Source organism: Podarcis vaucheri, assembly GCF_965113315.1.
Source record: "Podarcis vaucheri genome assembly, chromosome: 8".
Classification (NCBI taxonomy): Eukaryota; Metazoa; Chordata; class Lepidosauria; order Squamata; family Lacertidae; genus Podarcis; species Podarcis vaucheri.
This window is the reverse complement of record NC_138766.1, coordinates 64,223,522-64,238,508: the sequence shown is the minus strand read 5'-3', so window position 1 is coordinate 64,238,508 and position 14,987 is coordinate 64,223,522. Positions and strand designations below refer to the sequence as shown.

Below are 14,987 nucleotides of genomic sequence, written 5' to 3'. Positions count from 1 at the left end.
CTGCCTGGATGGAGGATACAGATGTGTGCATGCATGGGTGGAAACCAGCCTGTTGTGCAAAGGTAAAATTCACATTCAGTGACCTGCTTACTTTTGCCTTGGGCTCCGCCTGCCACTAGCATGTGGTACCCTCCCAGAAAGTTAGCCAAAGGAAATGCAACCTTGGCTGAAAAACTTTCCACATCCTTTCTCTAGCCTGTGCCAAAACAGCTTAATAAAGCCTAAGTTATCCCTAAAAATAGTGCCCCAAGACAGAAAATATGATGACTAAATTCTACGCAAGAGCTCCTAAATCAGGGCAACACAATTTGTGACCCATCTAGATATGCTGTCTCACCAGAGGTATAGAAAACCTCCATTGCTCCTACAAGATTTGCGAAAGAGGTGTTATCAAGCTCCTGCTGGTATTTGATAGCTGATGGGAAATAGTAAAAATACAGTCTGTGTGCAATTTTGAGGCCAGGCAAGCTGAATGGAGCCCACCTGCTATGTAATATATGCCTGCTCGACAGTTGCTTAGCACTACCCCCTCCCCAGTGTTTTTACGCTCCCAAGGAGGCAGCAGAACCTGGGGGTTGATCAAATCCCTGGTGGGCTATAGGGCTGCATTTAGCTTGGAGGGAGCGATCCCAAGCTGTGTAGGCTTAATTTAGCTTTTGAGAGTACTTGATGGATGACACACAATTATATTTAGTATCTTGGAACTGGTGTACAATAGTTTTAAAAACACTAGTCTATGGTTTAGTAATACGCAAGGATATCTAGTACCTGGCAGTAGTTGCTAGTTGGCATGTAATAGTTTTTGACAGTACTCAGTGCTGCTGAATAGAATGCAATGAATTTAGTATTAGAGAGTTGGCAGCTTTTTCTATTTGACAGCTTCCAAAAACAAAACAACCAATAGGTACTAACAATACCAAACCACTTAAAATTATGATGCAATATTCTCCATTCAAAACATTCCTTTGGAAATCTCATATTTTAAAATTTAAACAGTGAAAACAGGAAATTTGCTGATTCCTTGTGAATATAAGACTGTCTCCAAAATACGTACTGCTAACTAGTCAGTCTGTCTAATCAACATGAGATTGAACTATTACCAGCAATCTTATTATATATTACTACTGGACTCAGTCCTGAGATCTCATTTGCTCCCATGTTAAGAAGTGGTGGGAAGTTGGTTTTTCCCTCCTGCGGCCCCTAGATATCTCTTTCTGTGGATTGGAGGAGGCCTTCTGGAACCACGTGGAAGCTGGCTGGAGGGAGATGGATGAGTCAGCCAAAATTACTTCCTTCCCCTTGTTTCAGGTGGAGTTTCCACAAGAGGTGTAGTGGTCTGGGATCATGAGGGGTTGGTGAGTCAAAGACCCATTACTATATTTGCAGCAGGGTCTCGGCGGAGACCCTGTTTCCAATGTCCAAGAGCTGTCCATTCATCATGAAATGGGAGGTTTTTTTTTAAAAAAGCTACTGATTGGAGCCAATCAGAGTGAAAGGAGATGGGTCAGCCAGAGGATTGGCTCCTAGGGTCACTTTATAGGAGGCAAGTGGGAACAACACCAAGGAGGAGTTTTTCCTGTATGCCACCCCAAACTAAGCATTAAGGAACATTGAAAACATAGGGTGCTTCGGTTTCAAGCGAATGGTGTGCAAATGCTATTATGGACCATGGAACTTCAAGGAAAATGCAGCTTAGGTCACTCCAAAATAAGGTACTGGAGCACTCCAAATCATTTGTCCATGTATGCATGCATAAAATAGCAGATCTAGCTGAAAGGAAACACATGGAGATCCCAGCATTGATCTCTGAGATGCACCCCTAATTATTATTACTGTAGAATTTAAAGATTATTGTATAATCTTAAAAGGGGCATGGCTGTGGGGGTGGGGTGGTGGTTCTGAGGAGACATGGCTGTGACTTATCAAGAAGGGACCCTGCATTTTAAACTTTGCCACTACATTACTGGTCTCCACTGGACTTAGGTCCCTTTTGAAAATGGATGAAGTCTTTCTGTTCATGGAAGGTACGTAACTCTGGATATAACCCACAATGTTAAAAGTTAGGTGTACTTCTGATATAAATTGGTATGATGCTATAGAGAATGTGAATTGAATGTGAATGTGTTGTAGAGAATGTGAATGAAGAACCAGAATTGCTTTTGTATGAAGCAAACATTTTTGAATACCTGTTTTTAAATGCTTCTTAAAATTAGGGCTATTTGGTTGAATGTTCAGTTGGGCTATCCACATCTTTGAGTTGCTGCTTTGGGATGTTTATTAGTCTTGCTTATCTCCTGCTGCTGCTGCTACTAACAGCCTCTATTCACCTGATTAATTTGTTTTGGTGATTTACTGGAGGCATGTAAGGTCTTCTATTTGTAACACAGACAATATATTTTGTAAATACCATAGTAATATGAATACCAAGTCCCAGCTTGCATGTTTTCTAATGATACTTCACATGCTCACTCATGAGAAGTGTAAAAAATTGAAAGGAGTCACTGCATTTACAAGTATGTCCTATGGCCCTTACAAAAGGCCTCAGTAAACATCCCCTCAAAAATCCACAGTGCATGACATAGGGGAGGCATGCCTGTATCCTTTTGTGTTTCTGCCTCTTTTTCTGCTCTTTTAGATGTGGCAGCCATTTTGTGTTATGCCAGACATCGCATAGCAGCCATTTTGTGACTGACACCCATGGCCCTTGCTCAAAATTCCAAATGTGCTCACTTGCCCCCAAAGGTTGGTGACCCCTAGAAGATGGAGGTCCATTCTGTAGCATGGATGCTACATGTAGCACAGATCCTTAGGCAGATACAGGAGGGCCATACTAGAATGGGCATGTCTAATGCTTTGACTTTATCTTGCATATTTTTTTTGTCACCTCTGAGATAACGCATGTAAAGAAACATCGTCTTCTCTTGCTGCTGATGGTTCTTGGTTACAGTTATGTGTCTACTGTACTGTAATGAATTTTTAGTGGAGGGTTTGGGGGCAGTGTTGAGGTATCCTTTGTTATTGCTATTAGTGTTTGGACAATAACTCTGTCTTTGGTAGAAGTTGCCTTGAGCTCTTCAAAAGTACTTGTAAAATGTTTTCAAATAAATAAAGTCATAAGTGGTAAGCAGGGCACTGGGCACCATGTTTCAAAACTGTAGTGGTATTTGTTGGTAGCTGGAGCCCATTAGGTAAGGGTGGTAGAGAGCGGTGATTATTGGTTTGTGGGTTTTGTGTTCTTATTTTTTATCATGTATTTTGTGCTTTTATATTGTGTTTTTATGTTGTGAACCACCCTGAGAACTGTGGATTGAGGGCAGTGTACACATTCAATGAAAAAAACAAACAAAACAAAACATATAAGGCAGAAGGCAAGGAACCCCAGAGAAAGCAGAGCCAGAGACAATGACAAGGCACAGCCAACTAACTTTTCCTCCATCCTAATCCCTGTCGAGTTCTACAACAGTAAGGAGGAAGAAACGGATAGGCTGTGCCACGCCCCAACTCCCCAATTGGTAGTAAGCAAGAAGATAGGCAGGTAGGATTTGGCTGAGGGCAGACTGGCGGGGAAGTGCCCCATTTTCCCTAATGGACCAGACTCTTAAAACACCCACACTTAGAAGATTTGCTCAGCCTAAGCAAAGGAAACAGTGGTTGATTACCAGCAGGAGCAGAAAAGAAAGGTACAGAATGAAGCAACAACAATAGGAAGGGAAGCAGGAGGAGAAGAAAATATCTTAGCAGGCATAGGGAGCAATCTAATGCACCCTTTCCACTGGAGTGTGTCCCACTGAATTTAGTGATATTTCCTTCTCAGTAGATACACATAGGCTAGTTAGTCACATTTAATTCAGTGGGCCTTACTTCTGAGAACATAGGATCACCCTGTTAACGCAGCCTAAAGTTTAAATAGTCCTTTGTCAGATTCATCCATCTCAAGCGTTCATCCTAACTGAAATACTTCAGGACAATTACAATATATATGTGAGTGTTTTAGATAAAAAAGGAAACTTACACTGCAACCAGCTAAAGATAAATTGATAATTGTTATATATACAATTGGGGGGACGCGGGTGGCGCTGTGGGCTAAAGCCTCAACGCCTAGGGCTTGCCGATCGAAAGGTCGGCGGTTCGAATCCCCGTGGCGGGGTGCGCTCCCGCTGCTCGGTCCCAGCGCCTGCCCACCTAGCAGTTCGAAAGCACCCCCGGGGGCAAGTAGATAAATAGGTACCGCTTACCAGCGGGAAGGTAAACGGCGTTCCGTGTGCGGCTCTGGCTCGCCAGAGCAGCGTTGTCACGCTGGCCACGTGACCCGGAAGTGTCCCCGGACAGCGCTGGCCCCCGGCCAATAGATGTGAGATGGGCGCACAAACCCCAGAGTCTGTCAAGACTGGCCCGTTTGGGCAGGGGTACCTTTACCTTTACCTTTATATATACAATTACTGAAATTGGGTGTGTGGCATGGACAACACTGCCATTTTTATCTGAGTCACATTAAAGTCTTTGATATGTTCCTAGCAATTTTCTGCTTTTAGTTTTGTTCTTCTCATGACAATTATCTCAGAAATCCATTTTAGTTATGGTTGATTGGAATACAACCTTTAAAAGCAGTCTTTGCAAATTAAGATGAATAGATCAAGTAAAAATACACTTGTATTTAATAGTACCATTAAAAAACCAGATGACTGAAAGAGCTACTTATTTTTAAGAAAATAATCCTCATAATATGACATAATCTTCAAATGTCATTTTCAGTATATTGCATGAAAATATTGTTCCAAAACTCAAAATAGTAATTATTAATGTCACTTTTCTGCTCCCACAAATTCTATTGTGTTCTGACACAGCTGCACAATCAATATCAAATGTACGAATTGGCACAGGGTGAAATTAAAATAAATCCTGGTTCTGTTTTTGGATTGCCCTAAGATATCCTAACAAAAAAAATTCTTATCAGCTTTGAAAGTGGCTGGCTTAAAAACATGTATATACTTCAGGCTGTCATGTGAGCAGGATATAAAAGCTTATCATCATAATTCTACATGAGGCAAAATATGGTTCTTCAGAAAGGTCCATAGTTCAGCCTGAAGCGGCAAGGCAGAAATGGGTATACTAGCCCTTACATGCACAGCGTATAAAATGAGAGTGTTTAACATTAAGATTGTGTAAGTAGAACTATGTGACTTGGCTCTAAAGTAGTGTCTGGAGATGGGCGTTAACTGCTTTCAGAGTTGGAAGTGATACAATAAGACATTTTGCTTTCCACAGTATGCACACTCATACCCACAGTCAACTGTATTAAGAGGTTTTGCATATTTTGAGAAATGCAGGTGATTTGGTATAGGTATTGTTGCCTATTACTACTACTACTACTACTACTACTACTACATTTATTATTTATACCCCTGCCCATCTAGCTGGGTTTCCCCAGCCACTCTGGGCGGCTCCCAGCAGAATTAAAAGCATTATAAAACATAATAAAACATCAAATGTTAAACACTTCCCTAAAGAGGGCTGCCTTCAGATGTCTTCTAAAAGTCAGATAGTTGTTTATTGCCTTGACATCTGATGGGAGGGCGTACCAGAGGGTTAGGGCTTTAAAGGTCAAGTTTGCATGCTCATATTTTATGTTCCATCATCTATGACCTCTAGGCCATGTGCCTGATGTGGCCTGCCATAGCTTGTTCTAGCAGAGGTGGGCAGGAGGGGTGCAGGGAGGAGAGCAAGAGAAATGGCAACCATGGGAGAAGAGCTTTGAAAGTGTAGATCAGTCCAACTGCTAGTTGACCTGATCTGAAATTTCAGAGGTGTCCCTTGGGCCATTGACCAACAGAAAGAAAGACATGTGTGAAACTCTGGACAGCTGCTACCACTTAATGTTGACTAGGGGCCACTATCCTGTGTAGTCCAACAACACCTGGAAGACCACATGTGGTTGTGATTATGATTGTGGACATTGTATTATGATGCCTAAATATTTTCTTCCTTGAATACATAACTTTTCAATGTAGTGTTTCTAAAGAACTTGGATACCATTTTGGGTAAAGTCAACAACAAGAATATATTTGGCTTCACAGATCAAATCAGCCTGTCTCCAGATTTCAGCATGGGTCATTCCAACATCCTCACTAATTTGTTGCCAGTTTGCTTTTGTTTGACATAATTCCTATGGGATATATGGTGGTCCAAAAGAATAGTCACAGACCTGTGTCTTTAATCATCTGTCTGCCCCCATCACATGCAAAGAATGGAAGTCTGAGTTATAGTGAGGAATCTTGAACCCTTCAATTATTACTATTATTGCTGTTGTAAGTTGCTTTGGGTAAGATAAAGTGACTAGCAAATTTAATAAATACGACTACTGAAATTTGTTTTATAGTTATATTATAAATGTATATATATTTTGATGGGTTTGATTTTATATATAGACAGACTGCTTTTGTTTCATTAGCTAGCACCTTTAAAGAATTTATTTTGGAGAAAAATAATCAAATGGATGATGACCTAGTGTGCCACTGCTAGGGTAGTGTACAGAGTGTAGGACTCTGGTTCAAATTCCTACTTTTTGCCACAAAATTGATTGGATGTCTATGGACCTGCCATTATGGCTCCCTTCAGATGTTTGACACCAGACCCATGTCCCAGTTGCACAGAAAAATAATATTCAGGTAGGTAGCTGTGTTGTTCTGACACAGTTGAAATAAATAAAAAAAATTAAAAATTGTCCAGTAGAACCATAGAGACCAACTAAGTTTGTTCTGGGTATACACTTTCGTGTGCATGAAGAAGTGTGCATGCACACAAACGCTTATACCCAGAACAAATTTAGTTGGTCTCTAAGGCGCTATTGGACAATTTTTTAATTTTTTAATTTATTTGGAAAAATAATACTGCTGTGTAGATATGATTTGTAACAGCAAAACATCTCCTTGGGTAAGGAATGTAGGAGCCTCACTCTGACTGCCACCTACCTTTCTACAACCCCTCTCTCAATGTGCTTTCCCCCCACAGTCAAACTCATTTCCAATATCTGAGCTCAACAGAGGAAGATCCCCTGGCAGTGTGTGTACATCATATGTTGTTAGTCTCCACCATCCCAAACTATGGGCTATGCTGGCTGGGACTCATGGAAGCTGATGTCCCACAACCTCTCAAGGGTACATTGGCTACCCCTGATGTAGAGGAGAGTTGGAGAACCACTTTATAATGCTCCTTTAAATGTGGACCATCTCATTTTCTCTGGGAATGGAGCAGATATGTGTTTAAATAGATGATCTCTGCCCCTGCCCAGGATAAATGTGAGCAGGGCTTGTTCTCTGTCATGAGTGGCTTGAAGGAAGGCCAAGGCAGAAACCTAATAACCAAGTACTGTATAAATCAGGGGTGGGGAACCTGTAGACCACTAGATGTTGCTGAACTATGAACTCCCATCAGCCCCAGCAAGCATGGCCAAAGGCTAGGGATGATGGGAGCTGTTGTTCAACAACATTAGTAGGGCCACAGGTTCCCCAACCTTGATATAATTAGTAAGGAAACATTACAAACACAACTTGTAACTGCTTATAACTCAGACAGAGACACATTTCAAATTTTAGTATAGAATTGTATAAAGCAGAGGAGGAAAGTTCTGGAAACCAGTAACAACTAGGTATCTGAGACTTCTCTGGCCTTGCCATATGACACAGCTTCTGGATTCCAGAGACCACAATAAGCCAATAGAGATTTTAGGACTATACATTCTCTTTAATCCTCACTTATCCATGTTGTTGATGTTTTATTAATTATATAGACAATTATATTCAGAAGTGTGCACTGGCTTTGGATCATTATTTTCTTATGTTTTTATCAAGAGCAGCTTCCTATAAATTTGGCAACAGGAACTCCTTGACACTTTCTGAAGACTGAGTTACTAGTCTTTAAAAATCAAGTTGAACAATATAAGCATGAATACCAAAGAACAGTGGACATTCTGAGAAAAATAATAGCATTCTTGTTCTGTTTTAGGCCAAATTCTGCCCTACTATTTTGCGCAAGCGACACATTAATTACAGTTATCAGCACATTTTTGTCAATCTGGCTATGATTTAGAAATCAAACCATGAAATAAAGTTGAAGTGCTGAAGATATAGTTTGAGGGTTATGACCTAAGACATTTCCCCACATTAAGCCCAATATTCTAATAAATTCACATTAATGATGCTGGTAGATGAGACACAATCCATTAGCCTGTATCTGTCTAGGCACTTAAGCATGTGGTTGTCTAGCATCATGTGCCATAACCTAGTGAAGCTTTTAGACTGGAAAGCAATGAACATGCTCCTGTCAGAATTTAGCTCTTTTAAGTTCCATTGATTTCAGTGTGAGTGTTATGTATGTGCTTAAATCACTCTCCCGTTTAAATCAGTGGCACTAAAAAAGTGCTTAAATTTGGCTGTTCTTGATGTATTTAGAATAAGAAATGATATAGTTAGGTTTTGACAGGAAAAACATAACCAAAGCAGCAACAAATTGTCATGGGAGATGCAGAAAACCCCTACAGATATGCATCAATATTCCTAGAAAACAGGGAACTATACATGTTTTTACTTAAACATTTTACATCCCCCTTTATCTTAAAATTGGGCAGCTTCCAATGGCTTTAAAAATACATAAAAGATAAGTGCAATACATTAATAAAAATGAAATAAAATAAAAACAAAAACACTGTAATTTAACAAATCGAAGATCACAATCACCTTCAATGGTAGAATAAAAGGTGGGTTAAACAGGAATGGCTTAGCTGGTCTCAAGATGGCAGATAGTGAACTTTTCTAAGAAAGGGGCCACCACTTTTAAGACTCCTTCCCCAGTACAAGTATTTGCTCACAATTAACAGTAAGCACCTTAGCCCTAAGTGCAATTTAATTGGAAGTAAACCAGCTCAATTGTTAGCTAACTGTAGCCTTCATGCTCACAGGCTTAGTAACAGATGGTGGGACAAAGAGTTGGTGATAGCCATCACCAACTCTTCCTGGTAAGATTTTACAGTAGGAGTAGCCATCCTCCAGATCACATTTTTGAACTCAAAACTCCCATCAGTCCCAGCCAGCATGGCCAATCATCAGAATAATGAGACTTGTAGTCCAGCAACATCTGGAGGACCACAAATTCCATCACCCTGTTTTGCAGGCATTTACAGAATGCCAGACTAGATGGGCTTATTCCAGCAAGCTGCCCCTTATTGTAATTTCACGTAGAAAGAGAATGTCTCTGACATGTGCAGGTTTCTTAACTTCCCAACTAAACACCCATTGCTCACTCTGACCTATATTTTAGTAGGAGTAGTGCTTCTAGATCTGAGCATATGCCCTTGGCACATTTCTTTGAAAATCAGTAACTGGCGAGGACTTCTGTGCTGAGCTGAATGACCAAAATTCATGCAATTCTTGGAAAGCTGGTATCTTGATGTCAGGGCCCATATATGATGGAAAGTCAGCCTAAACCATTAAATAATGCTATACATCTATTGTCAAATCAGTGTCTAGTTCTTCATCTATTCATTGATCCATTTTCCGTGGAAGTATATGTCCCGCAGTGCAATTATTTGTCTTAAAAATAATTGACAGCCTTCCAGCTTAATGAGAACCAAGTGTTTCTCTCCCACACTGAGATGAGGACTGAATATCTGCGTTTCCTCTGCAATAGCAACTCTACTTGCCTACCCTAGGACATTAATCAGAGAATGTTTCAACTGATATAGGAGTCGCCCCCCCCTCCCCCCTAGAACTCTGGTGCTGTTACAGGCTTAAGTTCAATAGATACAGCTTTCCCATCACTGCATCTTTTAGTGAGAAAAGGCAAAGAGTCTCAGTAAGGAAAGAAGATGACAACCATACCCAGTGGGAGGGGGAACAGATGGATTATATTTTAGCTACCAAAACATTCTTTCAAATTTGCATGTGTAAACAACTGAAAATAATTTTGCATAAGCAGTTTTTCACTAGGGATATTTAGAGGAGATTCAAAAGCCATCTTCAAATATTTGAAGGGCTGCCACATAGACAATGGAGCAAATACGTTTTCTGTTGCTCCCCAGGGTGGGGCCTGAACCGATGGGTCCAAATTACAAGAGAAAGGATTTAGACTAAGTGTCAGGAAGAGCCTCCTGATGGTTTGAGCTGTTTGGCAGCGGAACAGACTGTCTCAGGAGGTGGTGGACTCTCCTTCATCAAAGGTTTTGAAGAAGAGGCTGGACATGTCCACTTGGGACATGGCTCAGTGGTGGAACATCTGCTCCCCATGCAGAAGGTTCCACATTATTCCCAGGCATCTCCAGGTGGGCCTGGGAAAGACCCTTGTCTGAAACCAGGCTTGTCAGTGTAGACAATGCTGAGTCTGACGGACCAATGGACAGCTTCCTCTGTTCCCATGTTCTAATATTCAAAATATTTTGGGGGAAGAGCTGCAGCTCTGTAGTAGACCATCTCCTTTGCATGCAGAAGGTCTTGTGTACAATCCCTGACATCTCCAGGTACAGCTGGGAGAGGACCCTGTTTGAAAACCTTGAGAACCACGGCCCATCAGGGTAGACAATGCAGAATTAGATGGACCAATGGTCTAACTCAGTCTAAGGCAGCTTCCTAGTTCCTATGTTCCTTTCAAGGATGCTTTAGCAATGAATCTCTGTATTGGCAGGATGATCTCAGAGGTCTCTTTCAGCTGTATGATTCCATGACTTCAGTTCCATTTTTTATTTTATTTTTTTAACTGAAAATGAAGATGTTATTGTCTATGCGGTAATGCAGTTACTCATGAGGGAGTTTTAAGAATAAGGCACTGCATTTATTTATGCTAGCAGACAATACCCTTGGTAAGTAAGTAAGGCAGGCCTGGAGTGACTAGGAAGGGTCTATTAATCATCAGGGTTAATCGGCAGCCGCTAGTGACTGCCACCATCTCACCTGCATTGGATTCATGAAATCCTCCTTTGCCAAACCCTGAAGATCCCTTGCTGGCTGTGGCTATGGAATTCTGAACAGGGGCCTTCTGCAGTGACCAGTCTCTGACTGACTACAAATGATCAATACTGATTACCCGATTGCAGCATTGGGGAGGAGTGGGAAGGGGATGAGGCCAGACTCCTGTCTGGCTGCATTGGCATAAACAGCTGTCTCATGCCCTTCCCTCAGGAATAACAAAGCCCTCTGCCAGTGGGCTGGGGTGGCTTCCTGCAGCACTGAGCACCTCGAAGCCAAAAGAATGCAGCCTTTAAAAAGTGGGGCTCATTGAGCATCCATATTAATTTTGGACAAGTGAGAGTGCAGCAAATGAGCAAGATTCCTAGGTGACAAGGCTTTTGTTTGAAAGAGGGAGGACCAGGGGGAAGGGAAAAAAAGAAATATGATATCTCCCCAAGTTGCCTGTGTGTCAGTTGGTGCTTTTTGGGGGGAAATCGGCACCCCCTTATAATATATTGGTTTCATTTTTTGCAAAAGGTGGAGAAAAGAATTGGATACTTTAAAAAGCCATTTCAAGATGTGTGATGCTGGTCGCCAAGCCGTCTCCCTTCACTTCCCCAGTACCCACCGCGCCCTTCACTGCAATATCTGTTTTCCCCACCATAAAGCAGTTTTATTGCAGACTCAGTTTTGGGATGGAGACGAGAAAGTCAGAGAAAGAGAGAGAAGGGGAGAAGGAAAGAGGGATCAGAGGGGCAAGAGGACAGGAAAGCTCGTAGCACTCTTCCAAACGATGCTAAATAAATAAATCAGGAGATTTTACTGACTTCAACAATAACCTTTCTAGGTATAAATTCCGAAAACACAGCTAGCTATCTTTCTTCCCCGACCTGCAGCCCTGACTGCTGGAGAGCTCTCGGTTAGCACTGCAATGAACCTCTTTTCAGATGCGGAGGGAGGTTGGGTGCGGTGCAGGGGTGTGGCTGGGGGGCTGCTGAGTCTACATGTGTGTGCGTGGAGAGGGGGATTTGCTTCTGCTTTCAACGAGACCAAATAAAAACAAGGGCGCTAGAGGCATTACAGCAGGTGGGGCAATTCTAGCGGCGTGGGGAGAAGGAAGAGGTAGAGGTTTGTAATCCAGTGACCTACTTTTTTTCCTCTCCCCCCACAATCTGGCTACTAAGAGAACCAGCCTCTAGAGATCAAGGGGATCGGAGAGGTTGCTGCAGAAACAAACAACTGGAAGGGAGCGGAGAACCGACGCTGATAAGCAATAGCTGCAATTTGGAAAGGGTGAAGTGCCTTTTCTTTCCTGTCCTCCAGCCCCTTCTTTTTTCTCCCTTGCTAGCTGAGCGTTGGGAGTGGGTGGGAGAGAAAAAAGCAGGGGAGGGGGAGGATTCCCCAGTGCGCCTGTGACTAGGCAGCAGCAGCAGCAGCACCAACAACGATATGGGTGGGGTCGCTCTGCATTGTGTCGGGCTGCTGGAGTCTGTGGCGTCGCTCTCTCTGCAGGTGCGCTCTCGCCGGGAACGCCCGGAGCAACGGCTGCATAACAGCCTTACACAAAGAAAGCCAAGGCGACCGCAACCCTAAATCCCCACCCTACAACGGGGTAAAAGGGAGGGGAAAACCCCACCACCCGTCCATCTTTAACACAAAGGCAGCGCAACCTAATTCTTAAACCCCTTCTTCGTTTCCTCTTCACGCAATAAATATAGTTGGATTTAATGCCGTCTCCATCTCATTCAAAAAGACTGACCAATTTCAAGTCGAAAAGGACTGGTCAGTTTCCCCCAATGCATTCTCCTAAACTCGCACCGCCTCCGGTTGCAAACACCAGGCGATGAGCAGGGCGTGATTTTAGGAGACTGGAAACAACTCCGCATAAAACACAGAATAACTTGTTCCTTTTTGCCACACGCCAGTCCCATAAAAGTGCTCTGGAAATGGAGCTTCGGGTTTACCTGACCCAAAACACTAAAGCAGACAGCTAGGATTGCAATCGGATTGCACTGTTAATACTCCGGATGAACTGATATGTGGCTAGGGGTGCAAAACAATCGAAGCGAATTTTTCTTTTTAAAAGTAAACCAGAGGCTTATAAGGAACCCTCAAATTCCCAGCCGCTTCCAGGTGTGGGCTGTAAAACACACACACAAAAAACAACAACCCAAGGAGAATAATAGAAATAAAAACAGTATTTTTGATTATTAGTATTACCAGCGCTCCGTCAGCACCACGGACAGCAGGTTTCTAGAATAGAGCAGCTATTATACAGGATGAAGACAAAAGAGATGGTACTATTTCCTTACCCATTGCAGTTTTAGCCATTGTGAGATGTACAGACGCTCAGAGGTTGTGAAGGCAAAGAGGTCCAGCTACAGCAGTGGAGGGAGAGAGAGAGAAGACTAAGGCACTGAGTCAGCAGAGTGGGGCTGTGCAAAAGAAAGAGCAAGAGGCAGGAGCCCATGAATAATTATCACTCCTCTGTCCAAGCAGATTGGCTCGAGAGGTCCCCTGACATGACTCCTGCAGAGCTAGAATCGCCAAGCATTAAATATTGATCTGCCAATGGTGATGGAGTATAAAGTGCCAGAATGCAGTTTGAAATGGAAATTGGCTCTTGAATGCTGCTACCCCCCTTTCGCTTTTGTTTCAGTGGTACATTCCATGTCAAATGCTTAATGTCTTACATGAAAAGCCTATTGGTCTTGAAATCTCTGGCTGTTGCTACCTGTAAAACATGCACAAATGCACTTTAACACGTTTTATGGTACAAATAGGAGGAAGCAGGGGAGAACATTAAACAAAAATTACCTAGTATTACAGCTGATTTTGTGCCCATGTAGTGGAATTATATATATATTGGCTGTAATCCTATGTACATTATCCTGTGAGTAAGGCCTATGGAGGTCAGGGAGACCTACCTCTGAGTAGACATGCATCGGATTTCATTGTGAGTGTATTGTTAGCACCAATAGTTTGCTGCTTTTTAATGTGTTTTAGTTTGCTCTTATAAGCTCTTCTTGTTATCGTGCATATCATAGAAATAGCAGGTGGCCAAGAGCTGAAAAAAGCAAAGTGTGGGATCATCACTGCAAGCTTACAAAATAAGAATAGAAAATATGAAGTCTGACATTCACATTGTTAAGAAATATAGAATGATAAGGCAGAGAAAGTGTGATGACTCCCAGATGCATTAATGGTAAATGTACAGATTCATTTGCTTATGTACAGTATGTGTCTGAAATTTGGGAACAGGCGAAATTCTATTGTGAATCCAGTGTGGGACAAGAATGAACCTGTTCTTTCCTCTTCTGCGGTGCGGTGACAATGGAGAAATAATATTTTATTGGAGTGTGGGAGGGATCAGTGTTATCTTCTATTCAATTTAGTGTGAAAAGAACTGTTAGCTAGATGGAGAGTGTATAAACCATAGGGATTTTAAAATGAAGAATGGAAATGGCCTGTTCACCACTGTCTTCCAGTATTTTAGTGCTCTAAAAATATAGGATCATTGCTGGGGGTGGTGGGTATTAGGTTTCACACGGGTCAACTATCATGCATAAGAAAGTGGCAGAGCTTGGCCTGAGACTAGCAAATATAAATATAAGCAGCTGAGAAATTGCAAAATGGTCAGAATATAATCCTAAGGGGGAAAATGTGTTTCAAGTGGCTCAACATCTCTCTTGTTCTCTCTGATGCAATTATATATCCAGGTGATGATAATTATCTGATTTAATTTCTGCTGCCATGTTTCCCTTCCTTTGTCACAACTAAGCACTAATGTGATTGCCAAAAGGGCTGTGTGTGTGTGTGTGTGTATGTGTATGTGTGTGTGAGAGAGAGAAGGACTTTCCCTCCTCCCTTCTGATCCAATAGAGCAAAAGCATCAATTTGTGCTTTCACCTGATAATTTAAGTTGGAGAGAATTGAAATTCATGTAAGATACTGACTCAAAGATGCTGTGCTAGAAAGGACTATGAACACAGCTTTGGTGAGCTAAGAACTAATACCAGTGATGTTCTTTCTTTTGTACTATTTGATAGTCAA

The 14,987-nt window shown here is 42.0% G+C and overlaps 1 protein-coding gene across 1 annotated transcript in view; it reads right to left on the bottom strand.

Annotated features, from left to right (window-relative positions):
- Positions 1–13,491, bottom strand: part of STMN2 (stathmin 2) — a 33,105-nt gene extending 19,614 nt beyond the window's left edge. Inside the window, exon 1 of the mRNA XM_082234930.1 lies at positions 13,247–13,491. Within this exon, the coding sequence (XP_082091056.1) occupies positions 13,247–13,265 (19 nt within the window). The 5' untranslated portion in view covers positions 13,266–13,491. The remainder of the gene's footprint in view (positions 1–13,246) is intronic.
- Positions 13,492–14,987: the final 1,496 nt, after the last annotated feature.